Raw genomic sequence first — 27,306 nt, 5'->3', positions numbered from 1 at the left:
GGCTGAGGTGGGAGGATTGCTTGAGCCTGGGAGGTTGAGGCTGCAGCAGTGAACTGTGTTTGCACCACTGCACTCCAGCCTGGGCAACAGAGCAAGACCCTGCCTCAAAAAAAAAAAAAAAGCAAAAACAAAAAGACACCAAACAATCTGGTCCTTTACAAAAAGGAAGACAGGAAAGCAAGGTGGTATAGAACTCATGCTCTGGACACAGGAGGACCTGGGTTCAAATCTTAGCTCCACCAGACCCACTGAGAACCTAGCTGAGCATGGTACAAATGGCATGAAGGTGCTCACTGGCTGTGGGGACTGAGATCTACCCCAGACATGTCTAACCAAACCATGGGTCCTGGTGGGGGGCCCTAGTCTCGGGCTGTGTTGCCCAGAGGTGGTGTCTCTTCTCATCTTCCTATGGGAGGCTCAAGGGTTTCTTTTCTTTTCTTTTCTTTTTTTTGAGATGGAGTCTTGCTCTTGTTGCCCAAGCTGGAGTGCAATGGCACGATCTTGGCTCACTGCAACCTCTGCCTCCTGGGTTCAAGCAATTCTCCTGCCTCAGCCTCCCGAGTAGCTGGGATTACAGATGTGCACCACCATGCGGGGTTAATTTTTGTATTTTTAGTAGAGATGGGGTTTCACCACGTTGGCCAGGGTACTCTTGAGCTCCTGACCTCGTGATCCACCCGCCTCAGTCTCCCAAAGTGCTGGGATTATAGGCATGAGCCACTGCACCCGGCCTGGGTTTCTTTATTTTTTTTTTTTTTGAGACCGAGTCTCGCTCTGTCGTTCAGGCTGGAGTACAGTGGTGAGATCTCAGCTCACTGCAGCTTCTGCCTCCTGGGTTCAAGTGATTCTCCTGCCTCAGCCTCCTGACTAGCTGGGATTACAGGCACCCGCCACCATGCCTGGCTAATTTTTTGTATTTTAAGCAGAAACAGGGTTTCATCATGTTGGCCAGGCTGGTCTCAAACTCTTCACCTCAGGTGATCCTCCAGCCTCAGCCTCCCAAAGTGCTGAGATTACACGCATGAGCCACCATGCCCGGCCGAAGGTTTCTAATTCTCACAAAAGTATGGCATAGATTGGAGGCTGCCCATCATTATGTGAGGTTGGGCAAGTTACCTAAGTTCTCTCAACCTTGGTTTTCTCACCTCTAAAATGAGGAAATGATCCTATATTTCACAGTATGGTTTAAGAACTCAGAGAAGGTCGGGCACGGTGGCTCATGCTTCTACTCCCAGCACTTTGGGAGGCCGAGGCAGGCAGTTCACTTGAGGTTAGGAGTTCGAGACCAGCCTGGGAAACATGGTGAAACCCTGTATCTACTAAAAATACAAAAGTTAACTAGGTGTGGTGGTGCACGTCTGTAATCCCAGCCACTCAGGAGGTTGAGGCAGGAGAATCGCTTGAACCCGGGGACGGAGGTTGCAGCAAGCCGAGATCGTGCCACTGCACTCCAGCCTGGGTGACAGAGTGAGACTCTGTTTCAAGAAATAAATAAAATAAAATAAAATAATATAAAAACAACCCACTGCCACAAAATGTAAAGTATAGCTAGGTGCCAAAGGATGAATTGGTTCGGGTAAAATATAAGACACTGGAATAGGTGATAAACTAGCAGAAGAATCCTGCTAGTTTATCAGGGAGCCTCAGTTTCCTCATCTGTGAAATGGGGCAGTAACACCACTCGCCTCACAGAGTGTGTGGAATTTTCACTGGCAGGACAGCAGGCTCCAGCTCATGATAGGCCCTTACTCCCTCCATCACCCCACCAAGTCTACCTTGAGGAGCTCGGGCGCCTGCTTTTTGAGTTTCTCCATCTTCCACTCGTTCTCACAGGGGTTGAGAGAGGAGGGAGGTGCGGTACAGGAGCAGCGGCAGTCAGTGCCCGAGCTCACGGTCTCCACCGTGTAGAAGTCCTCCACGCGCGCCCGCCCACTGCGCACTCGGCTACACGCGTCCTTGCTCAGGGGCCGCATGATGCACTTGCAACGGCAGTCGGAGCCCTCCGAGGTCATCCTCACCTGGTCCAGGTCCCCAAACACCTGTTGCGGGGGGGCAAGAGGGGCTCCAGTGAGTTGCTGCTAGGCAGTGCTATGGCAGGGAGGAAGGGAGAGATGGCAGAAGCCAGCGGGCCAGCCAGCCTTGGGATGAGAGTGTTTGGCAGGTAGGAGGGGGTGCAATTAGAGGTGGTGAAGGCCTTTTAATAATAATAACAACTCTGTGTGTGTGTGTGTGTGTGTGTGTGTCTGCGTCTCTGTGTGTGTATTTTTTTTTTTTTTTTTGAGACGGAGTCTTGCTCTGTCGCCCAGGCTGGAGTGCAGCAGCGCCATCTCGGCTCACTGCAAGCTCCGCCTCCTGGGTTCACGCCATTCTCCTGCCTCAGCCTCCCGAGTAGCTGGGACTACAGGTGCCCGCCATCACGCCCGGCTAATTTTTTGTATTTGTTAATAGAGATGGGGTTTCACTGTGTTAGCCAGGATGGTCTTGGTCTCCTAACCTTGTGATCCGCCCGCCTCGGCCTCCCAAAGTGCTGGGATTACAGGTGTGAGCCACCGCGCCTGGCCTGTGCGTGTATTTTTAAAGACAGGCTCTCTCTCTGTTGCCCAGGCTGGAGTGCAGTGGCCTGATCATGGCTCACTGCAGCCTTGACCTCCCAGGCTCAAGTGATCCTCCCACCTCAACCTCCCTAGTAGCTGGGACTACAGGCATGTGCCACCATGCCCAGCTAATTTTTGTATATTTTGTAAAGATGGGGTTTTGCCATGTTGCTCAGGCTAGTCTTGAATTCCTGGGCTCAAGTGACCCTCCCTCTTCCATCTCCCAAAGTGCTAGGATTACAGGCACGAGCCACCGTGCCCAGTCTTTTTGTTTTGTTTTGGTTTTTTTGTAGAGAGAGGGTCTTGCTGTTTGGCCCAGGTTGGAATGCAGTGGTGGGATCATAGTTCACTGTAACCTCAAACTCCTGGGCTCAAGCAATCCTCCTGTATCAGCTTCCCAAGTAGCTGAGATTGTAGGTGCATGAGACCACACTCGGCTAATTTTTAAATTTTCTGTAGAGATGGGATCTCACTATGTTGCCCAGGCTGGTCTTGAACTCCTGGCCACAAGTGATCCTTCTGCCTCGGCCTCTCAAAATTCTGGGATTACAGTATGTGCCACTTCACCTGGTTCGACAATTTAAATATTAATGGCGCTGTGAAAAAGTTTGGCGATTCCTCAATAAGTTAAACATAAAATTCCCATAAGATCCAGTAATTCTACTCCTGGGTATATACCCAAGAGAATTGAAAATGGGTATCCAAAGGCCAGGCGCGGTGGCTCACACCTGTAATCCCAGCGCTTTGGGAGGCCGAGGCAGGCAGATCACGAGGTCAGGAGATCGAGACCATCCTGGCTAACATGGTGAAACCCCGTCTCTACTAAACAAAATACAAAAAATTAGCCGGGCGTGATGGCGGGCGCCTGTGGTCCCAGCTACTCGGGAGGCTGAGGCGGGAGAATGGTGTGAACACGGGAGGCAGAGCTTGCAGTGAGCCAAGATCGCGCCACTGCACTCCAGCCTGGGTGACAGAGTGAGACTCCGTCTCAAAAAAAAAAAAAAAAAAAAAAGAAAGAAAGAAAATGGGTATCCAAACAAAGACTTGGAAGTGAATGTCCATAGCAGCATTATTCACAGTAGCCACAAGGTAGAAACAACCCAAATGTCCATCAACTGAATAGAGAAATATTCAGCCATAAAAAGGAATGTAGGGCTGGGCACAGTGGCTCATGCCTGTAATCCCAGCACTTTGGGAGGCTAAGGCGGGCAGATCACCTGAGGTCGGGAGTTCGAGACCAGCCCGGCCAACATGGTGAAAACCTGTCTCTATTAAGAATACAAAAATTAGATGGGCATGGTGGCGCATGCCTGTAGTCCCAGCTACTAGGGAGGCTGAGGTGGGAGGATCACTTGAGCCTGGGAGGTCAAGCCTGCAGTAAGCCATGATCAGGCCACTGCACTCCAGCCTGGGCAACACAGTGAGACTCCGTCTCAAAAAAAAAAAAAAAAAAAACAAGTAAAAGGAATGCAGTACTAATTCATGCTACAACATGGATAAATCTTGAAATATTATGTTAAGTGAGAGAAGCCAGACACAAAAGGCCACATATGATATGGTTCCATTAATATGAAATGCTGTGTCCAGGAGAGGCACGTCCATAGAGACAGCAAACAGATTAGTGGCTTCCAGGAGTTAGAGAGAGACGGAAATGGGGAGTGGCTGCTTACTTGGTATGGGGTTTCCTTTTGGGATGACAAAGATGTTCTGGAACTATTAATAGATAGTGGTGATGGTTGCACGATATTGTGAATGTACCAAATGCCACTGAAGTGTATACTTAAAAATGATAATTTTTGTTATTTTGTTTTACTATAATAAAAATTATGGAGACCTTTTATTGATCACTTATATACCAGGTTTCACATGCATTACACTTTTAAATAATATCTCTGGCCGGGCACAGTGGCTCATGCCTGTAATCCCAGCACTTTGGGAGGCCGAGGCGGGTGGATCATGAGGTCAAGAGTTCGAGGCCAGCCTGGCCAACATGGTGAAACCCTGTCTCTACTAAAAATACAGAAATTAGCCGGGTGTGGTGGTGGGCACCTGTAATCTCAGCTACTCAGGAGGCTGAAGCAGGAGAATCGCTTGGACCCGGGAGGCGGAGATTGCAGTCAGCCAAGATCGTGCCACTTCACTCCAGCCTGGACAACAGAGCAAGACTCTGTCTGTCTCAGACAAAAAAGAAAAAAAAAAAAAAAGAAAGAAACTACCTCTGTGTGTTGGGGAGGTGTTGTGACCTTCAAAGCCCTTACCATGGCCTTCAAGGACCATGTGAGTTGATACTCTCCCTTGAACCGCTCCTTATTGCCCTTCCCTTTCAATGGCTCTCTCCACTGCAGCCTCAGGGCTTTTGCATATGCCATACCCTCCCCAGAAACTCCTATCCCCCAATATTTCCCTGGCTTACTTCCTTGTATCACTTAGTTCTCTGCTCACGTTACCTCCTCTGAGGAGCCTTCCCTGACTGCTCACCTGCTGTTACTCTCTATCCCTCCATCTAGTGGCTTGGTTTTCTTTACTGCACCTATTACTACCTGAAATATGAGATCTGAGTTTGTGTATATTCTGTCTCCCCCACACCATAGGTACCATTAGAGGCAGGGCCTTTGTCTAGTTTCCTCCTATGTCTTCATAACAGTGCTCGCCTGGCCTGCAGTAGGAGCTCTGTAAATATCTGTTGGGTAAATGAGCCTGCATTTTGCAGACATGCTGGAGCACAAGGCTAAGAGCATGGCATCTGGAGCCTCAGTGAGATTGTAAGCAACTTAATATTTCTGTGCCTCTGTTTCATCTGTAACACGGGCTTTCACATCATGAGGTGGCTGTGAGGATTAAGTGAGTTAATACAAGTAAAGAACAGGGCCTAGCACATATTGAGTGCATCTTAAGTGTGAACTGTTCTTCTTTTTATTATTATCATTAATATTATTTTGAGACAGGGTCTTGCTCTGTTACCCAGGCTGGAGTGGAGTGGCCTTATCACACCTTGACCTCCTGGGATCAGGCGATCCTCCCACCTCAGCCTCCCAAGTAACTGGGACTACAGGCATGTGCCACCATGTCCGACTAATTTTTGTATTTTTTGTAGAGATGGGGTTTCACCATGTTGGCCAGGCTGGTCTCAAACTCCTGGGCTCAAGTGATCCTCCCACCTTGGCCTCCCAAAAAGCTGGGATTATAGGCGTGAGCTACCGTGCCTGCCCCCACTGCTTTTTCTGCAGCCTGCGGAGGGGCAGGGGAAAGTGAGAGGCAGGGAGCGTGGGGAGGAGGGTGGCTAGCTATGGGTGTGTCCTGGGCTCTCGGTGGGTGAAGTGTAACTCTGGGCCAATTCTTCTCTGCCTGTGAACACCAACAGTCAGGCTCAGGGTCCCATACATTCCTCAGAGTTAGCGCCCTAACTCTGCCTGTTCTTCAAGACTCCTGGAATCCCTTGCCAATCCACCCACTCCCCCAGATGGGGTCAAGAGCCTAGCGGGTAGATGTGGGTGTGTTCTGTGTGGCCAGGCCAGGGAAGCCTCCTCCTGGGGACTCACCCATACTCCCAACACCCACCCGCACCAGCAGCTGCCTCCACATCAGACCGTGACATTCCTTCCCTCCTCAGATGAGGTGCTGCCTCCTGATGGGGGCGGCCAAGGCCCTGACCTGGGCCAGGAATTGGAATAAGGCCTCTGCTCCCAGTGCCAGCTGCCAGGCACCCAGGCAGGGTCCCCCTTCCTGTGACTGCTACATCCTATGCTTGGCTGGAGGGCAGCAGAGCGCCAGGGGGAAGAGCCAGACCTGGGCTTAAGTCCCAGTTCCCATACCTCCTCCCTGCTTGGCCTTGACCCCTCTGAGCCTCAGCTTCCTCCTCTGTAAAATGGGAAGAATCACAGTCCCTTTGTCATAAGCTCATGGTGAGTCTGAACAATCAACGCATGCAGGGCCTCGGCATGGCACCTGGCACAGAAGAGCTGCTCTCTAAGGGGTACCTGCTATCAAAATCACTGCTGATAACTCTCCCTGCCATTTGCTCACTATTTTCTACCTCTCTGTGCTCTCACCGTAACCCCACCTTAGAGAGGAGAAAGCTGAGCATCAGAGAAGACTAGGGGCTTGCCCAGGGTCACACAGCATGGCCTGACTCCAAAACTTGGTTTACATGTTGCCCCTCTCATGGCCACCCACAGTCACCAGGCAGGGGCTTCTCCCTGAGTAACTGGGCTGGGACAGATGGGTCTGTAGAGAGAGGGCCCTGGGGGGCATAGAACCTGAGGCTCCTACTAGGCCCAGCCCACCCTGCCCTTGGCATGAAGTCTGGAGTTGTGCCAAGCAGGAAAGTCCCTGCCTTGGCCCTGCATCTCTCCCTGCAGCCTTGCTCAGCACACACTGATGCCAAAGCCCCCAGAACTAGGAGTGGTTTGTGCTTAAAAAGGTACTCAGGTATTTGCAAGGAAATTCCACAGTGAGATGAAGGTGTATTCGAGATTTTTCTGCAGAGAGATGGATGAGTCTAGCTAGAGTGGAGGAGAGGGCATTCAAGCTGTGAAATGTTCCAGCAACTGAATAGACTCAACTTGTGTCTTTTTTTTTTTTTTGGCCGGATTCTTGCTCTGTTGCCCGGGCTGGAGTGCAATGGCGCGATCTTGGCTCACTGCAACCTCTGCCTCCCAGGTTCAAGTGATTCTCTTGCTTCAGCCTCCTGAGTATCCAGGATTACAGGTGTGTGCCACCATGCTCGGCTAATTTTTGTATTTTTAGTAGAGATGGCGTTTCACTATGTTGGCCAGGCTGGTCTCGAACTCCTGACCTCAGGTGATCTGCCCACCTTGGCCTCCCAAAGTGCTGGGATTACAGGTGTGAGCCACCACGCCCGGCCAACTTGTGTCATCTTGAAGTTGGGTCTGCCCTTTTTCCTCATGGCCAGCCCCGCCTCACCATGAGGCAAAGACCTCCCCAAGAGCACAGTAGCCAGTTGGGCACCTCCCCCTGGATGCCCAGAGGTACCCCAAACTCAATCCATTCAAGACTGGACCCAGCCTCTTCTCCCAGACCCATGTCCACCTACCCTCCTGCCCAGCCTGGATCTCTGAGCCTCCTTCTTACCCTGGATAATCTGTCAGTCATTGTGTTCTTCTGACCCTTCATCCTAAATATCTCTGACCTCTGTCCCCTGCTCTCCACTCCACAGCCATAGCCCTAGTTCGGGCCATATTAACTGCTACCTGGACAACACAGCAGCTTCCTGTGTTTGATGAATCTCCCAAAAACTCCTCCTTGGTAATCTATTTTACTCTTGCTCCACAAACCTCCATGGATCCCTACTCCCTCCATGAGTTCTCAACTGGGGGCCATGCCTCAGAATTGCCTGGGGGTGCACCTGGGAGCTGCAGATGCCTGGGTCCTACTCTAACCCGACGGTTCAGACGCTTTCCGGCTCCCCAGCTTATCTGGATGCTTCCTAGAGGCTCCAGGGCTCCAACTACTCAGGCTGCCTCTGTTTAGGAGTTTTGAACAACCTCAATCAGACTCTTTTGAGCCTCAGTGTTCAAGACCATAAAATGGGGAAGGGCCGCTGAAGCCTCAGAGTGTTGGCACAAGGGATGTGTAAGATTCTGCATGTAAGTGCTGGGGACATGGCTTGGCACACACGATGCTCCTCAAGGCTCTGCCCCAGATGCCCCAGCCAAAGGGAGTGTTGGGATAAGACCCTCCTTGCAGAGACACCCAGTAGGGCTTGGCCTGGCCTCACAGTCTTGATGTGTCGAAGGAGGACTCCATCATTATGTGGCCCTCGCCTGCCGGAGAGCCTGTTTCCAATTACACCCACAGGCGGAAACTCCCGGAGCGGAGGCGAAGCAACACCTAAACCCCCGGGACTAGCCTGGCCTGGAACATCTGATCCAGCCCCGGACACCACCGCCTGCCTGCTCTAGCCCCTCCTGCTCCCCTGGCTGGGCTCCCACAGTCCTTTGGGCTTCCCTTTGTCCTTGGGCCCCTGATCAGCAGGCTGACCAAAGACCCCCTTCCCACCCCTTGATGCTGGAGGGAGTGAGGCACTGGCAGCCCTTTCACAGATGGGGAAACTGAGGTAGAGATGGAAAATTCTCAGCCACATTCCAAGAACGCACAGCAAGAAGCAGCTCCCCAGAGGTCTGCGGTGCTATGCCTGGGTGTCATGTGGTTACCTGTCCATTCCAACCTCTGTGCTGGGCAGCCCTTCAGAAATACCAGGGAAGCTATGGGGCCCCCCTCCTCCTCCCAGCCCCGACAAAGCACTTCCTTAGATGGAAACTCAAAATCCAGTTTAGGAGAGACCTAGTTATAAACATGAAATGAAAACACGTTGAGCAAGGAGCTGGCCAAGGAGACCAACAGAGTCCTGGGGTGAGCTGCCCTGGACCCCTGAATGTGCTGGGCCAGAGGGCAGACTAGAGCTCCCAGGAACAGGAAGCCTAAGGAGGGGCCAACTTAACCCTTTAGGGCCCTACATTGACGTCAAGTCCCAGGCTGGCCCTCCGAAGGGCTCATCCTCCACCCCAGGGAAAACGGAATGGGCTTGGAGAGGAAGGGGGGGTTGTGATGGGGGAAGGAGCGAGTGATAATGAAAACAGCTCTCTCTGCAGAGCCAGCAGGAGTCTGGCTCAGCTAAGGAATGCAGAGTAAATTCACCCATCACTTGATTTTTATTTTTCCCAGCTGGCTGAAGTGGTTTGGGGGTGGGAGGTGTCTGGGGGAGGGCTGTGCTGAGTCCCCCAGCTGTTCATCCTGCAAGCTCTAGGTTGTGCCTCTCCACCCCACCAGCCCCAGCTTGTCCTGGGACAGCTAAACACCCCCCCCCCCACCGCCACACACACACACAACCTAGCAAGTGTTTGGCTGACTCACTACACAAACAGGGTGTTGGGTTTTCTTTGTCTCTGCTTTGTTTAGAATGTGAGCTCTCCCCCACAAGCTCTACAGCTCTCTGCACAGAGGATGCCCAACACCAAATATCCCTCCCAGCCAGAGATCCCAGTGGTGACAAGGCACTGATCAGGTTACCTAGGATTTTCTACTCACTTGTTGTCATACCTGAGCCAGATCAGGGAATCCCAGAGGGCCCCATATGGAAGGAAGGTTGGGGAGATGTTTCTTAGATGAAAAAACTGAAGCCCAGAGACAGGCAGTGATTTGCCCAAGGTCACACAGCAGAAGAATAGCAGAGGAAGGCCAGAACCTAGGGTTTTAAATGTACAAGCCAGCTGCCTCTGTAAACACCCTCGTTTCCCCACCTGTAAATTAGAAAAAATACTCATTCCCTCCTTGTCTCTGGAGTACATGAGCAGCATTGTACGTGGGTGCTTTCATGCCCTGAGCTGAATCAGGCTGAGGGTTGGCCAGTGCCCACTGCTCATATACTCACCGTGTGGCTAGTGGCTTCTGTCTTTTATCTGTCCGTGGGCAGGCAGGACACTCACATTCTACCAGGAAAGAGGCTGGAGAGGTATTGGAAGTCACTTTTTTGCCCTCACGCTCTGTGACCAGGGCTCTGGTCCTGCTCCTCACTCTCCCCAAGGTCTGTCCGGTTTTTTTTTTTTGTTTTGTTTTGTTTTAAGACACAATCTTGCTCTGTTCCCCAGGTTGGAGTGCACTGGTGCAGTCTCCACTGACTGCAACCTCTGCCTGCTGGGTTCAAGCGATTCTCCTGCTTCAGCCTCCCGAGCAGCTGGGATTACAGGTGTGCACCACCACACCTGGCTAATTTAATTTAATTTTTTTTTTTTTTTTGTAGAGACGGGGTCTCACTCTGTTGCCTAGACTGGTCTTGTGCCACTGCGCCCAGCTAATTTTTGTATTTTTAGTAGAGATGGGGTTTCACCATATTGGCCAGGCTGGTCCTGAACTCCTGGCCTCAAGCGATCCACCTGCCTTGGCCTCCCAAAGTGCTAGGATTACAGGTGTGAGCCACTGAACCTGGCCATCCAGGGAGTCATTTCCAGAACACCCCAAGTGCTCTGGTGCTAAGTATTTTCTTTTTCTTTTTTTTTTTTGACACAGAGTCTCGCTCTGTTGCCCAGGCAGGAGTGCAGTGGCGCGATCTCGGCTCACTGCAAGCTCCGCCTCCCGGGTTCACGCCATTCTCCTGCCTCAGCTTCCGGAGTAGCTGGGACTACAGGCGCCCACCACCATGCCTGGCTACTTTTTTTTGTATTTTTAGTAGAGACGGGGTTTCACCGTGTTAGCCAGGATGGTCTCGATCTCCTGACCTTGTGATCCGCCCGTCTCGGCCTCCCAAAGTGCTGGGATTACAGGCGTGAGCCACCGCGCCCGGCCTAGTGCTAAGTACTTTACAGGCATGACCAAACCGCATCTAGAGACCATCAGCTGCAGGAAGTGGGTCCCATGATTCTCCCTGTATCTACAGGTGAATAGACGGAGGCTCAGATGGGCGATGGCGGATGAGAAGCGGATGTGCGACTGAACCCAGGTCGGCTTGACACCAGAGCGGATCCTCTTAGCCACAGCAGAGAACAGCTCAGACCACTTCTGGAGCTACCTAGTCCTCCAGGGGGTGCACCCGGTCCCTGGCAAGAACATCAGAGGCCAGGCGAGTGGCCAGCGCGGCTGCATTCATCGGGTAGAGAAGACCTCCAGTCCCCAGCGGGCCGTGAAAGCCATGGCCCAGGGCTTGCTGCAAGCCTGGGAGTCGCTGGGTAACAGTTGCCAGGAGCTTCCCCTACGAACCCCGAGTCTGGCCAGCACTCCGGGGAATCCCCCGACCCCTCCGAGAATCGGACCCGGTCCCAGCGCCCCTTCCTCAGGCCCCGGGTCCCTAGCATCCCTACATCTCCAGCGCTTCTTCCTCCACGCGCCCCTCTCTCGGGGCCCCTGGCCCTGCGGCTTCAGTGCTGAGAAGTCCCAGGTTCGGTCTCTCAGCTCCCGGCTCCTCCGCCCTGGCCCCGGGCTCCCTCCCGGGCAGCACCCCAGCCACAGCGCCCCCTCGCGCCCCGCTACCCGCCGAGCCGCGCGGGTCCGAGGGGCGTGCGTACCTTACTGTCGGCGCGCGCGGGGCGGCCGCTCAGCAGCAGCACTAGCGGCAGAAGGAGCAGCGGCCGGGGCGGGAGGGCGGCAGCGGCCATGGCGCCACGGGCACGGTAGGCACAGGCGGCCGGGCGCGGACGCTGGGAAGCGCGGGCTGCACTGCGAGCTCCGCGCCTTCGCCCGCTCTGCCTGCCCCGCGCCCCGCGCCCCGCGCCTGCACCCTGCTGCCCGCCCCGCGGCTCTTCCAGCACCGCCAGGGGCGGAGCTAGGGCGGAGGGGGCACCCCGCCCCGCCCCGCCCCGCCCGCCGTTCGCGGGGCCTCCCTGTCGTCGGGCGGCTCTCCCAAGGGCATCCCTGCCCGCGCGCCAGGGTGGGTCTCGATCGCAGCCGGCAGGAGCAACGGGGCCAGGGCGAGGCGCGTGGGCTCCTCGCACGGACTCAGGTCCTGTCCTGTGAGTTGTGGGACCTTGGGCGTGTCCCTTCACCTCTGTGTGCCTCAGTTTCCTCATCTGTAAGATGGGGGACTCGTGCTTTCCTTTTGGAGCGTTTGTAAAGTTCGCATGAGAGACGGATGTTCCCAGGGCACGTGAGCCCTTGCGCTCTCCGATTTCACCCACTTCTGGACAGGGACCTGACTGCTGTAAGCCTTACCAAGGCTCAGCAACCCCAACCTGTCTTCCGTCTTTCATTTCTCCTTCCCTCTGGAATCCCTCCTGTCGGCTCCCAAACTCCAGTAGCTTCCGGCTTTTAAATTTTTATTTTTTTTTAGATAGGGTCTCACTCTGTTGCCCAGGCCGTAGTGCAGTGGTGCCATCCCAGCTCACTACAGCCTCGACCTTCCCAGCTCAAGTGATCCTCCCACCTCAGCCTCCTGAGTAGCTGAAACTACAGGTGTGCACCACCACACCTGGCTAATTTAAAGGTTTTTTTTTTTTTTTTTTGCAGAGACCGGGTCTCACTCTGTTGCCTAGACTGGTCTCGAACTCCTGGGCTCAAGCAATCCTCCCACCTTGGCCTCCGAAAGTGTTGAGATTACAGGCATGAGCCACTGCACCCAGCATTTCCTTTTTTTTTTTTTTGACTGGGTCTTCCTTTGTCACCCAGGCTGGAGTGCTGTGTTGCGAATACAGCTCACTGTATCGTCAACTTTCCAGCTCAAGCTATCCTCCTCCCTCAGCCTTCTGAGTAACTTGGACTACAGGCATGTGCCACCATGCTGGCTAATTTCTGTATTTATTTTAGGGATGGGGTCTTCTGTGTTGCCCAGGCTGGTCTCAAACTCCCGGGATCAAGCAATCCAGCCACCCTAGTCTCTCAAAGTGTTGGGATTACAAGTGTGAGCCACCATGCTTGGTCTCATTTTCTTCACAGAATTTATTGCTCAATGGGACTGTCTTTCTTGTTGGTGTGTTTGTTTCCTTGTGTTGGAGCATGACTTCCTAGGGCACATTCTTAGTTTCTCCCCATGAACATCGAACTCAGTGGTTCTCAAAGTGTGGTCCTTGGTCTCAGCCTCCGCATCATCGGATAACTTGTTAAAAATGCAAACTCTCCCAGCCTGGGCAACATGGTGAAAACTCGCCTCTACTAAAAATACAAAAATTAGGCTGGCGTGGTGGTGCATGCCTATAATCCCAGCTACTCGGGAGGCTGGGGCAGGAGAATCGCTTGTGAACCCGGGAGGCAGAGGTTGCAGTGAGCCGAGATGGCACCACTCCACTCCAGCCTGGGCAACAGAGTGAGACTCTGTCTCAAAAACAAACAAACAAACAAACAAAACCAAAAAACAAAACTTAGCTGGGCGTGGTGGCATGTGCCTGTAGTCCCAGCTACTCGGGAGGCTGAGGCACAAAAATCACTTGAACCCAGGAGGCAGAGGCTGTAGTGAGCCAAGATCGTGACACTGTACTCCAGCCTGGGTGACAGAGCGAGAACTTCTCAAAGAAAAGAAAAAAGAAAAAGAAATGCAAATTCTCAGGCCCCACTACAGACTCACAAAATCAGAAACTCTGGGCATGGAGCCCAGCAATCTGTGTTTTAACACACCCTCCAGGGCTCCAGGGGGCTTAGGGTTTGAGAACCACTGACCTGGCACAAGGTACAGTGCTCTACAACTCTCAGCTGAATTAAAGAACCCTGTGCGAAGCACACACTGAGTACAAATAAGCTTCTTCTTCTTTTTTTTTTTTTTTCTTGAGACAGAGTCTCGCACTGTCGCCCGGGCTGGAGTGCAGTGGCGCAATCTCGGCTCACTACAATGTCCGCCTCCTGGCTTCAAGCAATTCTCCTGCCTCAGCCTCCCAAGTAGCTGGGATTACAGGTGCCTGCCACCACGCACAGCTAATTTTTTGTATTTTTAGTAGAGACAGGGTTTCACTATGTTGGCCAAGCTGGTCTCAAACTCCTGACCTCGTGACCCGCCCACCTCGGCCTCCCAAAGTGCTGGGATTACAGGCATAAGCCACCGTGCCCGTCCACAAATAAGCTTCTTCTATAACTAGAGATCCCCTGGGAGGCATCAAAACCGGGGCTAGATTAGTGTAAAAAGTAACTATTGTGTATGTTCTTATGGACATAGACTATCTGAAAAACAATGCAAAAAGTCAGCACGGTGGTTCTAAGGAGATCCAGCGAGTAAGAACTTTCATTGCATCCTGTGGATTTTGTAATGTGTGTGTCCTATGTATTCAAAAACGGGACAGAGTGTACTTAAAAGAAATCGAAGCCGGCAGGGGGGATTCCCTACCCTAGCCCTTGATGAACTGCGGCCTTGCTCTGACTCTAGGCAGGACAAGGAAGAGCAAGGCTGCGGTCACTAGAGGAACTCTGCCCCCTGCTGGCTGTTCCCCCACATGACCTGATAATCTCTGGCTGCCTCCTCTTTACCCTTCTCTTTCTCAGTGGGCTCTGGTCACCACAGATTGTCCCAGCTCCTCAAATGGGCCAAGCCGTGATCTGGCCTTGGGACCTTGGCACATGCTGTTCCTTCCACCTGAAAGCCTTCCTCTCCACCTAGTCTCACTTCTAGTCATCCCTCCCGATTGAGCTCAGTCAATCTGACCCGCCTCGGCCTCCCAAACTGCTAGGATTACAGGTGTGAGCCACCATGTCCGGCCATGCCTGCCTTGTTCTTAGCTGTATCCCAGTCTGGTCCCGTCTGTCTGCTGCCTCTGGCCTCAGAACCACGCCCCCCTAAGATCCCTCCTTACCCTTAGACACATTCCTTTCCAGATCTTTTGTCTTGAGTCCTGCAGGTGGTAGCAGAGTCTTTTTCATCTTTCTGAACCTGTCCCCACATTTCTAAACTGGGGGAGAAAGTATTGATTTCTTAGGATTGTTGGAAGAAATGTAGAGAGATTAGATAAAAGGCCCCATAGTAGGTGCTGGACTCATAGTGAGTGCTTAGTTCATTGGGCTGTCTATGCTTAGGACAGTGGCTAGGGTCTGTAGCACAGTCATTTCCCTTGTTTTTCTCAGTCTTGTGGTATTTGACTCCTCCCAGAAGCACTTTCAGAAGACATGCATCTGAGATTTAGAACCACTCTTTAAATAACATTAGTAAGAGGTTCCATTTATTAGGCCAGACCTTTAATTGCTTTGCAAGCATCGTTTAATTCTCATAGCATTCCTGCTAGGTAGCAACTATCATTATTACCCATCCCCTTAGAAGACAGGAAATAGAGGCTTAGAAGTCACTCGCCTAAGGTTAGCTGTTTTTATCCATTCTTTCACCCAGTCAGTAATTATTGAGAGCCTACTATGTGCCAGATCTGTACTCAGCAGTTGGGGTTATGAGTGAGAATAAAGCGATGTGACTAGTCAGGGAGGTGTGGGAAGGTTTATGGAAGGAAGGGACAACAGAGCTGTAGTCTGAAGGACTGGAGGAGTTGTTTCCAGGGGCTAAGCATTTGGCTGAACTCTTCTGCCCATCTAAAGAGGGTTGACTTAGAATCTTCATCAACTACCAAAACTCAAGGGCTGCACATTTCTGCAGTGCCACTTAGGCTCTGATGGCATCTCCAGGGACAGAGAACTCACTACCACCAGAACCTGTGACAAAAAGGTAGATTCCCGAGAAAGGCCAGATGGTCCTGACTTTCTTTCTTTCTTTCTTTTTTTTTTTTTGAGACGGAGTTTTGCTCTTGTTGCCCAGGCTGGAGTGCAATTGCGCCATCTCGGCTTACCGCAGTCTCCGCCTCCTGGGTTCAAACGATTCTCCTGCCCCAGCCTCCTGAGTAGCTGGGATTACTGGCATGCGCCACCATGCCTGGCTAATTTTGTATTTTTAGTAGGGATGGGTTTTCTCCATATTGGTCAGGCTGGTCTCGAACTCCTGACTTCAGGTGATCCGCCCGCCTCAGTCTCCCAAAGTGTGGGGATTACAGGCGTGAACCACGGCGCCCAGCAAGGTCCTAAAGTATTTTAGAACCCACAGCTGAGGGAACGGCAGGCCGTCCTCTCTTAGTCACAGGGTTTAGCTCCTGAAACACTGCTACCTAGCAGAGGGGATCTAGTTGTCCCTAGGTGGAAGGTATTAAGGAAGATGCCACTGAAGAAACATTTGAACAGGATCTTGAAAGATGAATAGGAGTTTGGGAGTGGGTCAGGTGAAGTCAGCCGCGTTCCAGCTTGAAGGAGCCAAGGATTAAGGTTCTGGTCTGTGACAGAATGGAGCTGGAATCCCCATCACTTCTGGTGGACTTCATCAGTGCTGGAAAGGGACAATATTGTTGCTATCTCATAGAGCAGGTATGAGGTTTAGACGGCAGAGCGTTAATGTAAGTCTCCCAGATTACGTATGAAATAGTTTTACCAGGGTTGGTAAGGTCCAGTCGCCCGCAAGTGCAGAGAAGCGTTGCAACTTTCGTAGCAGGTGAGGGACGGGGTGTGGTGCGAAATGTGGGCAAGGGTCAGGCCAAGCAGGGATGCGAATGCCAGGACGAGGACTTAAAATTAGGCCAAAAAAAAATAAACGGGCTAAGGGATTGGTGGGGCGGGTGGGGCAGGAGAGGGCGAATGAGCGGCCACCGAGGAAGCTGCAGCATAATCCGGCAGAGCAGAAGTGGGCAAAGCACCAACGTTCTCGTTCTTTGTCTTCAAGTGGGCCAGGTAGGCCTTAGACCCTTGGCGGCAGCAGCGAAATCTTTTCCCGATGGGGTCGCCGAAGACGGACACCCCGGCGGGCCTAGTGACCGGTGGCCGCGCGCCATCTGGTGGCCGCAGCGGGTGGATTCGGCCGGGAGCCGCTGCAAAATTCGGGATTTTGCTTCCGGAAAGCTTCGGGAAACTGAGGTGGGAGGGGCAGGGGTTTGCGATCTTCCAACTTGATCCTGTCCTTATTCCAAACCCCTTTTACAGATAGGGAAACTGAGGAAAGGGGAAGGCAAACAAGGCTGGGCAAGGGATCCCTCTTAAACGGAAGGTTTCAAGACACCTGGGGTCAAGAGCCTAGGGCTTTCTTTTATAGCCCCAATGGCCCGGAGCTTAGTTTGCCCATCTGTTCTATGGGCAGGGGGAAAATGAAAGGGGAGGAGGGGAAACTTTAGTCTTTCCCGCCCACCCGGAGGTAAAAAGTCTTTAAAGACTACCCCGGAAAGAAGAGTTTTATAGATTCCATTTGCATACGAACGCAGTCACCTCGAGTTAAACTCCGGTCCTTTAATCTCCGGTCCAATTTGTCCCGCAGCGGCAGGGAGAGACCCACGTGAGTACCTTCAAGCCCCGCCTCCAGGGCCCCGCCCACAGGGCTGAGCTTCGTTGCACGTGCTCACCCGGCTGCCTCGCGATCCGCCTCCTCGCAAAGACTCATTGTTGGGGTGGGGGGTTACGAGGACTCTTAGGGAACTTTGATCAGGTAAAAATCACAATCAAGACAAGGCCCGGAAGTATCCGCTTACTACATAGACATCAAACGCTTTTTCATGGTTCTTGATATTGACAGACTTTAGCTTTCCCTTCTCAGGACTTCTTATCCCTCCTTCTACCCCTTCAGTTGGTGCGGTCGGCGTGACCGGCCTCGCTGAGCGGACTCCAGCTTCCAGCGTGCCCCGCAGGGCCTTGCGCGGCAGCGGCGTGTGACGTCAGGGGAGGGAGCTGGCCAGTGCTGAGGGGGCGCGGCGCGGAGGGGCGCGGAGCGGGGCGGCTCGGGGCCAAGAGAGAGCCGCGGCCGGGAGCCCGCGGGCTCCTGACAACCTCCTCCCCTCGGCGGACGACGACCACGGCGACTAGGGCGCCGGTCATGGCGGAGCAGCAAACCCGGCGCGGACCCTAGGCACCACCGCATGGAGCGGGACGAACCGCCGCCTAGCGGAGGGGGAGGCGGCGGGGGCTCGGCGGGGTTCCTGGAGCCGCCCGCCGCGCTCCCTCCGCCGCCGCGCAACGGTGGGTGAGGGGCCTGCGACGCCCGGGCCAGGCAGGAACCGGCTTCCTGAGCCTCCGCCAGGGATCCCCCTCCTCTCTGCCGACCCTCGCCCTAGGAAGCCGCAGCGGCCCCGCGGCCCCTTAGGGTGGCCCTTCACCCCGTTCCCCCTTGGCGCGGACCCTCCCTCTCCTCCCCGGTCTCGCTCAGGGTGGATCCTCCTCCTTCGTCCCCGTTCCCTTCCGCGCGGACCCTCCCCCTGCCCGGGTCCCTGGGCACCGAGCTTCATTCCCCCTCCCCTCGTCCCCTCTGCACAGGCTTCCCCTCCCCCCGTCCCCTCAGCACCAATCCTGCCGCCTCCCCCCGGGTCCCCTCCCCCTGTCTTCCCAGCACCGAACCTTCCCCTCCCCCCGGGCCCCTCAGCTTGGAAGTCCCCCCCGCGGTCCGTCAGTGGGGGCATCCCCTCACTCGGGTTCCCTTAACGCAGAGCCTCTCTTTTCCCCTACAGGGGTTCCTCCTCCCACCGAGGACGCTCCCTTCTTGCCCTGTTGACCCGACTCCACAGCACCCTTGTACCGCACAGCTTTCTAGAGCGTTTTCCTCCTCTGCAGCCTCTAGCGTCCTTCCTTGAATACTACGAGCCCCCCACCTCTGCCGAACCCCCGTTCGCTAGACATCCCCCAGTCGTTTCCTTTTTCGGACCCCTTCGCGCCTCCTGCTTCCCCTGCGCCTCACCTTCCCCAACGCCCCGCGCGCTCTGGCCGGTCTCCGCCCCTGCTCAGCTCCCCTCTCCGCCAGGCAACGGCTTTCCCTGGCCGAGGGCTCCAGCCCGCCCCGGGGCCCCGGACACCTGCCTCTTCCCGGCTTCTGCCCGGCAGGTCCCGGTCCCCACCTCTTAGTCTCAGTTCTCCTCTTTCTTGTCCCGATCCAGGACCTTGGGAGCTGAGAATCCCTCACCTGGCCCGGCCCTTCCTACCGCTCGTCCCTCGCCCCCTCGCCCGGGCCGGGTCCTCAGGTTCCGCGGGGCTTCCTCGCCCTCCTCCCCTTCGCTCCCTCCCCCTGCGGGGTGTTTTATTTGTATCTGTTTGATATTTTCCTCCTCGGTGTTTGCCGCGGAATGTTTTTATTGGTAACGTGTTAGGAGCTTTTGTGAGGTCGTAAAAGGTGAACTTTTGAACTTGGAAAGCGCCCTGGAGCAATTAGCGCAGGCGATCGCCCCGGGAGGCCTGCATTACAAAGGGTGCTCGCACCGGCCGGCAAACGCTCCGGCGGCAAACCCGATTTATTTATTTATTTGCCCTATTTTCCACCTTTCACATCTCCTCATTTCCGAATAAAGGGAGGCTCTCAAAGATCCGTGCCTCCTCCCCTCGCTGCGCCATAAACTCGCAATTCTCTGAAAGATCTAGGACCGAACAGTGTCTAACAAGTAACAGATTTCAAATTGAATGCAAACACTCGGGACAGTTAGGAGGCACTAAAAATTAACTGCTTCACCAAGAGGTTTCTCAATCAGGACAGTGACCTGGCAGGTGTGAGGAAAGTAACCTGAAAATAGGTCAGTTAGGCGCTCAATTGTTGAATGAGTGAGTAGCTACAGACGGTGGAAATCTTGGGTTGGATCCGTGCCTTCATACGTTTATTAACTAGTCAAACATTTTGTTAGTTCAGGAGATCTGGTGTTTTTTACAAAAGGGAAAAGTCCATGTAGAAGAGAGCTTGGTTAACTTCACTTGATGTTGCTGATCTTAAAAATAGTGATGTGTTTTCAGAGCTCTTTTTAAATTTGTGTATGATGTATGATGGCTAGGTGGCTGGCCGTTCCGTGGGCTGTCGTTGGCAACTAATTTCTGAATGTGAACATGTTTGAGATCAATAAAATTCCGTGTCACAAAGGGGGAAGCTGGAATCCAGTTAGGGTAGAAGGAGACAGTATAATAGGAACAAAGGATTTCTTTAATGCCTTTGACTTTTTAAGCTAGTTTGTGTGGAGATTTGGTTTGGTATTAATTTGTGAGTGTTGTAAATCCTGATCTAAAATTTCCCATGCTGATTTTTTTTGAATCCAAGCCCCAACGTATCTTATATCCCATATTAGCGTGTATATTTCTGTGATGCCTTCCTATGTGTGAATACTTCCTGTACCCACCTGTGCATATAATGTAGATGACGGATTTTACTGCAATTCAATATTTACTGCAATATTGCTTTCAATTCTACTTGAGAATAATAGTGTTGTAAGAGAAACCTAAGAACTGCATTTGTTATTAATTATTCATTAGTACATTTTAAAGAACTCAATGGTAATTTTAACTCTTAATCAGATTTCCCATTCATAGTCTCATTTCCTCAATTGGTCAGAACCATTTGAAAGAATGTTATCGAGCAATCCATTTAGACTAAGGTGGCTTTAATGCTTTACATTAGTCTAAGTTAGTGGTACAGATGTTTTCTTTTTGCTGAAAATACAATGGGAACTTTTGGCAGCTTGATGGGCTTAAAATACACTAGACGCTATACCGTTGTGGGATATTTTTCAGTGTAAAAGCTAGCATTGTGCAATGTTTTACAATTTATGTTCATTAGCACTTATGAAGTTAACATGCTCACAGAAGAATTGCCAAAATTTTTTTTAAGTTTGCCTATGGAACAATGGGCACATTTTTTCTTTTTTGCTTCCTAATTAATATTTTTCTCCAAAAATATATGAAACTGCTTGTTCTGAGTAGGAAAGAAATGAATTATCTGTTTTTTAATCCTAGTGACTGATTTCTATTTTATATGAACTATTTTCAAGAGACAACTATACAGATAGGGGGTCTTTTGGTCTCTGTCATGAAGAAATAAACTGGAGGTGGCATTTTAGAAATGTTTTCCTACCGGAAACACCATTGATGCTGAATTTTACAGTCCTTTGAATGGTTTTTATTCTGTCAGAACAGAGTTTCTTTCTAGCCTTTTGATGCACCATCATCCTTCCAGGAATTCCCTGTGCTGACTGCGCTATTTTCAGTTGTTGCTTGTAGGTTTTCATAACAAACATGAACTCATTTAGTTGTAATAGAGGACTGCTCCCTTTTGGGATTTCAAAGGAAGATGAATGATTTGAGGAAGTGTATGCTGAATATTGCATTTGTTCATTTTAAGAGAATGAGGGAATATACTTTTAAATATTTAAAGCAAAGGAAGGCAAAGGAAGGTTATAAGCCATTATAAGTAATTAAAAGCATATTTTATGTAATTAACACTTTAGAGGAAGTGGGGAGAAGTTCACTGAATAGCACGGTGCCTTTTTCTCCTGCTATAACCATGCCGTCCAAATGTTTATGCTGGAAAATAAATTGGCACATATTTCCCATGATGATTTAACTTTTCAGTTCTGTGATTTAAAAAATTAATTCTGAGTTGCCCCAGAATTTTTTCTACTCCCGTTAGAAAAAAACAAAACCAAAAACATGCTGTAGTACTGTTGTTTCTTAGTACATAGAGCACGCAGGTTTTGCTTTTTTTTTTTTTTTTTCTTTTTTTGTAGCTTCTGTGACCTCCAAAGACGGCTAGGGTAGAAGAAAGGCGACAGTGAGCAAATTCACTGGTGATTTTGCATAGCTGAGGTGGGAGATGACCACATTTACAGTCTCCAGTGTACAAGCCACCAAATCATTCAGCAGTTCTGATTCATGTAACCAAAATATGATGACATGATTCCTAATCTATAATTCATTCTGACTTCCGTAGCAAAAAGGTGTATGCAAGGCACATGTGTTAGCACATGAAAGGGAGTTGGATGGGGAGCTAATGAAAAAAATAACTGCTGGCAAATTTCCAAAAATATGTCCAAATCATGCATTTCCATATTTTATTTAGAATTTTCTGGTTTCTCATTCCCTACTTTTTTCCTAGGGTTTTGGGGCAAAGGTGGAAAATAGAGTTTAGATTAAAATACCACATTTTAGAATAGTGGAGGATGGTAGGTAGAAATGCCAACTGTTGCTGTAACATTGGTAAAGGAAGTTTCTTATACCACCCCTAGTGTTTGTTGTGCAAGTTGGCTTTAAATTGCTAATGATGCTTGCATGTTTTGGAGCTTGGAGCTGTGTTAGTTTCATTTGTGTTAATAGGAAGATTTACCACTTCATTTTTATAATTGGGTAGATATTATTTATTGGTTATGTTGAAAAATTGGTTTGTTAATGAATTGTGTTCAGATGGCAACTTCTAGCTTAAGAATTGCATGAAGCCAGGATAGATTCTCCCACATTAGGAGACTTCATTGTCAGCAAATTCATCGAGATCTTTGGGGCTGGTCATAATTTTTGCTTCTTAAGTTTATTTTTGATTTATAGCCAAATTAATGACTCTTTTCTGTTCAGTATTTTTTCCATGCATAATAATTAAGTTGAAAGTGACACTTGAGAAGATGTGTTTTAGAGTAAATTTTACATTGTTGGGTCAGTCTGTTTTTTTTAAGTAGGAAAATAAAAGTGCCTTATTTCATGTGTAAAAACAGATACTAGTCATGTGGGAAAAAGGTCAGAATTAGAAAAATCAAAGTTCTGAATCAACAGATAAACACCCTTGTATTTCAATAAAGAATAAATGTGCTTGAAACAGTTTTTAACAGAAGGTAGCTATCTAATCTGCTCACATAAGTAGTGATCTGATATACCCAACTCTTTGTAATACTTTGAGAGCATTTCCAAAACCAATTAAGTTGTGAAGGAAAATGTTTCTTTCACACTTCTGCATTAAGATCAACCTTAACTTTTTAATTAAAGTTTTTTCCTGGCTCAGGTAATTTCTTAAGGGTTTATGGATGCCTTCGATAACTAGGGTTCAGAAATACCAGAATTATTAAAAATGAGCAAGAAAGTGGTTTGGTACTGAGCAGGTAATTCTTTCTTGGGTATTGAGCTTTTTAGAGCTAAAGTTTCAGATTCAGCTGAGCTTAAATTTAAAAAACGTCTCTAGATGTAACTTTGATATACAGTATTTCTAGAATCCAGCCCAGTCTTTTGTTCATTGATTGTTTTCCAACATGGCTTGTCTTTAAGAAAAAGACAAGGTTGTTAGACCGTAACACCCTTAGTAAGTAATAGAAAATCAGAAGAAAACCACTGTGAGATGTCTAACCTGTTTTTCAGTATGGTGGAGAAATAGCCACAGGAAAAAGAGGAGAGCATCATTTGAAAGAATAAAACATTTCCTACGGTATTTCGTTCTTCATTCTTTGTTACCTGCTATTAAACAGCAGCCTTTGTAGAAAAGCTTCTCAAGAAAACCCAGATTTTTTTCAGTGGTTACAGTTATTTAAATAAGACTTTACTAGTGTAACCCGGTAATTCTAATTAACAGTGATTTAGTTTGGGAGCGGACCAGGATTTCCTCAGCCGGCTGCTGGGGAGCTGAATTGCTTTTTTCCCCACCCCCAGCTGCACCAAATCTTTTGATCCCCAAGCTACAGTGGTTGTCATTTGAGAAAGCAAACTGAGAGAAAATACGTTGTGAAAATAGCCTACTTTGAAACTTCATTTGCGTTTTGGAATTTTTGTTCTTAAAAAAATTATAGGAATAATTGAACTCCCAAATTTTTATCTTGACAGAAGCAAACTGGCCAAATTCTTACGTCTAAATAGAAGATTCCTGGATTTCTTAAAATTTTTTTGCTTTAAAAATTTCGGGGGCTGTTTTAATATTGACAGTCACGATTTCAAAAGAGAAATGACTCTAATTATACAGGAGGGCTTCAAGTGTTCTGAGTTTCTTTAAGGAGTGTGTGTTTGGGACAAATAAAGTTATGCAATGGAGTAGTTTTCATTCAGGGTAGTTTGTGGTTTCTCCATCAGCATTATATAATAAGCTCAAATACAGAATCACAGATTCTTACGTCTTATACTAAATAAACCATACAATTTGTTACATTAAGAATTAACTTTAAAAAAGTGTCTTTAAATGATGAGGCCTTTGGATTCTAATTGTAAACTCTACACCCTTCAATTTGTTTACACCAGAGAAGCTATTCAAGCATAAACCACAGATGGCAGTAGCAGTATATTTTTCTGTTTCTGGACTGATTCTTGCCTTTAAGTTGGTGTCAGTTCTATGGGCCCTGTTGATAAGTCAGCTGGCAGGTGTAATGTTTCTAAAACCAATTCCCTGGGCAGCAACATGTAATGTATTCAGGGAAACAAATCCAGGCATTTGATTTGAAGATATACTCTGTGGGTGGTTTGACCCAGAATAGTGACTTTGCACTCACTGCCCAAGTGAGAAATTATTTTAAAAATTTGGTAATAGTGATTAAGGGAGTTGTTAGAGTAATAGCTATAGCACATTGGAATTGTAGTGGTATTATTAGCAGAGAATGTATCTAACAGATATTTGCTTGAACAACTATTTGCATTGTAAACAATTTATAACTCATTAAAAATATACTCAAGATTCATATTTTGAGAGGGAAATGCACAACTAAATTCTTCATGTGAAAAAGATGGGTAATCTTCCCAGCTTTTTATTTCCAGTTCCTCCTTACATTTCATAGAATCATGGATTTTTAGATCTGTGTATGAGAGCATTTTGGAGGTCTAAGAGTGGGTTCTGCTTGCTCTTCCAACCCATCATTGTAGTGCCCAAATTTCTGTGTTCTCTATTTTCTTCTAAAACACTGATGATAAAAAGAGATGATTGATTAGATTTCCTGTGATATTTTATCTATGATGTTTCCTTCAGGTGTAATCCCATAGTTTAGAGCTCAGGAAACATTTTATTAACAAATCTACCGCAAAATGAAGCATAGACTGAATCAGTGAAGGGAATAGCTTAACCAGATAGTTTTTTTTTTTTTTTTTGTGATGGAGTCTCACTCTGTTGCCCAGGCTGGAGTGCGGTGGTGCGATCTCTGCTCACTGCAACCTCAGCTTCCTGGGTTCAAGCGATTCTCCTGCCTCAGCCTCCTGAGTAGCTGGGATTACAGGCATCCACCACCATGCCCAGCTAATTTTTATGTTTTTAGTAGAGACAGGGTTTCACCATGTTGGCCAGGCTGGTCTCGAACTCCTGACCTCAAGTGATCCACGTGCCTCAGTCTCTCAAAGTACTGGGATTACAGACGTGAGCCACCGCGCCTGGCAGTTTTCATTTTTAAAACTAATTTTATTAATTCAAGTCCCCATTTCAATCATGAAGCTGTATGAAGCTGTATTACCTTGGAAGAATTAAAAATTCAGTCTTAAAAATTCCTTATGCTCCACTGGATCAGATGCAATGTTCTTTTTATTATGGCTAACTCCAATTTATCTAATTTAATCTTTCTGTCACGAAAGAAAAGCTAGAAAGAAAGAACACTTCTGTGTAGCCTTGTGTACTTTATCCCGCTTCCTCATCCCTTGCCTTTTAAAATTTATAAACAAATAATGAAGTAGTACTCAATTGTATTTTCTGTCATTCTTTGACCATTCATTACTATTGTTTGTTTCTAACTTAATCTCTTCCCATTTATTGAGTCCTTAAATTTATTTATGGTTGCATCCAAACCAGTGATTTTCAAAGTGTGGTCTGCAAACCTCTGGGGGTCCTTGAGACCCTTTCAGGATGTTCTTAAATATATTTTAATCATAATGCTAAGACATCATTTGCCTTTTTTACTGTATTGACGTTTACACTGATTTTGCAGAAACAATAGTGAGTAAAAACTGTTGGTCCCTTAACAGAAATCAAGGCACAAACTGTATTAGTAGTCATTATATTCTTCACTTCCATGCACTTGTATTTTTTAAAAAGACTTTTCCACTTAATGTCATCCTTGGTGAAGCAGTAAAAATGATGATTAAATCTTGACCCTCGAGTACATGTACTTTTGATATTCTGTGTGACAAAATGGAAAAGTACATGCCAAGCACTTCTGGTGCAAACTAAAATGTTTGTTTTAAGACAAAGTGCTTGTGTGATTATGTTGTGATCTGAGCCAGCTACTTTTGTTCATGGAATACTTGAAATAATTAAACTATACTTGATTCAGCCTTGGGCATTTGGCAGACTGTTTTTTTCTTAAACGAACAGTGAGTCTGTCATATCAAGGAAAACTGACAGTATTGGTTGCCAGTAAATAAAATTTGAGCTTTCAAGCAACAATTAGTTTTGGAAAACTTGTACTTGCCACTAAGAGCTTGACAGCTTCCCAATGGTTAATGTCTTTTCTGATGAGATAGATGATGAAATAAATATGATTTTCGATGTTATGAAATGTGTCAACATTTTGAAAATCTGAATATCTCAGTAATTCAGTATTTTCCAAAAGATCTATGTGTGATATTACAGGATGCTACACAGCTAAGAGATCTGTTCAAAATGCCAGATTGATCAATGGATTTTAATGTAACGGATTACACATAGTTCATTGATACGATTTTAAACTCACACTGAACTAACCTTTAAGAAAGTACCACTTAATTGAGTTTTGGTGTAGTATCAAAGAAGACTATCCACAGTTACTTTAAAAAGCAAATACTTCTTCCTTTTCCGATTATAAATCTGTGGGGCCAGATTTTCTGCCTGTGCTTCAACAACAAAAAATCACAATATACTGAATGGGTAAACAGATAGGAGATCTAGCTGCTAGGATTAAGCCAGATATTAAAGAGATTAGCAAAATGTAAAACAATGCCACTCTTCTAATTTTTATGTTTTATTGGACAATTTTATTTTTCATAAAAATGTTATTTATACTAACGTGAATTTATTAAATTTAAATGGATTATTAAATATTTTAAATTTTTCATAGGTTTATTTTCCAGTATGATAAATATCAATAGACAAAGCCACATAAATATCAACCCTTTAGGGTCCTTCATAATTTTTAAGAGTGTAAAAGGGATCCTGAAGAACACTTAGGCATAAATATATGAGAACTCCAGGTCTAAATGAACTAACGAAATGTGTAAAGAAGATGGTGACTTCACCAGATACCATTAGTAGTACTTTTTTTACTTTGGAGTTTTCTTACTTCCCTCGATAATTGAGCTACTTTTATTGAAAATGAGTTCATATCATTTTAAGTTTTCTTTGCTTGGGAATACATGAAATGTGTGGTAGTGCACTCTCACTGAGTTCTCTGATAAAGCTTTTGTTACCTGCTACATGAAACCTGTTGCTTAACTGATAATTGTCTTGTGGCAGCAGTTTTTCAAGAGAACCAGTTGCCTCACCAAGGGTAGACTTACATTTGTGGAAATAAATCTGACAACAGAATTTCTTAAGAGTCATTGCTATAGAATAATGAACAATTTATAAGAGATAAAGATCCTATCATGCTTTTTAAAACTTCCATCAAGAATAGTTTGCTTATTTGCT

At 48.3% G+C, this 27,306-nt stretch overlaps 2 protein-coding genes across 9 annotated transcripts in view; one reads left to right on the top strand and one right to left on the bottom strand.

Moving 5' to 3' along the window:
* OLFML2A (olfactomedin like 2A) overlaps nucleotides 1-11,852 on the bottom strand; it is a 37,613-nt gene extending 25,761 nt beyond the window's left edge. Inside the window, exons 1-2 of the mRNA XM_004048596.5 lie at nucleotides 11,612-11,852; nucleotides 1,776-2,039 (exon numbers count right to left, since the gene is read on the bottom strand). Coding sequence (XP_004048644.1) covers nucleotides 1,776-2,039; nucleotides 11,612-11,701 — 354 coding nt within the window. The 5' untranslated portion in view covers nucleotides 11,702-11,852. The remainder of the gene's footprint in view (nucleotides 1-1,775; nucleotides 2,040-11,611) is intronic.
* A 5,869-nt stretch (nucleotides 11,853-17,721) lies between these two features.
* Nucleotides 17,722-27,306, top strand: part of NR6A1 (nuclear receptor subfamily 6 group A member 1) — a 255,466-nt gene continuing 245,881 nt past the window's right edge. For 3 of the 8 annotated variants that reach the window (XM_055351892.2, XM_055351890.2, XM_031014621.3), the window contains exon 1: nucleotides 17,724-17,984. In XM_055351892.2, coding sequence (XP_055207867.1) covers nucleotides 17,885-17,984 — 100 coding nt within the window. In that variant the 5' untranslated portion in view covers nucleotides 17,724-17,884. Of the gene's footprint in view, nucleotides 17,985-27,306 lie in introns of all 8 variants that reach the window. The other 5 variants (XM_055351891.2, XM_055351888.2, XM_055351889.2 and 2 more) reach the window with 3 other exon arrangements.

This window comes from Gorilla gorilla, chromosome 13, assembly GCF_029281585.2.
Source record: "Gorilla gorilla gorilla isolate KB3781 chromosome 13, NHGRI_mGorGor1-v2.1_pri, whole genome shotgun sequence".
Classification (NCBI taxonomy): Eukaryota; Metazoa; Chordata; class Mammalia; order Primates; family Hominidae; genus Gorilla; species Gorilla gorilla.
The sequence above is the reverse complement of the archived record's forward strand: the minus strand, read 5'-3'. Positions and strand labels throughout refer to the sequence as shown.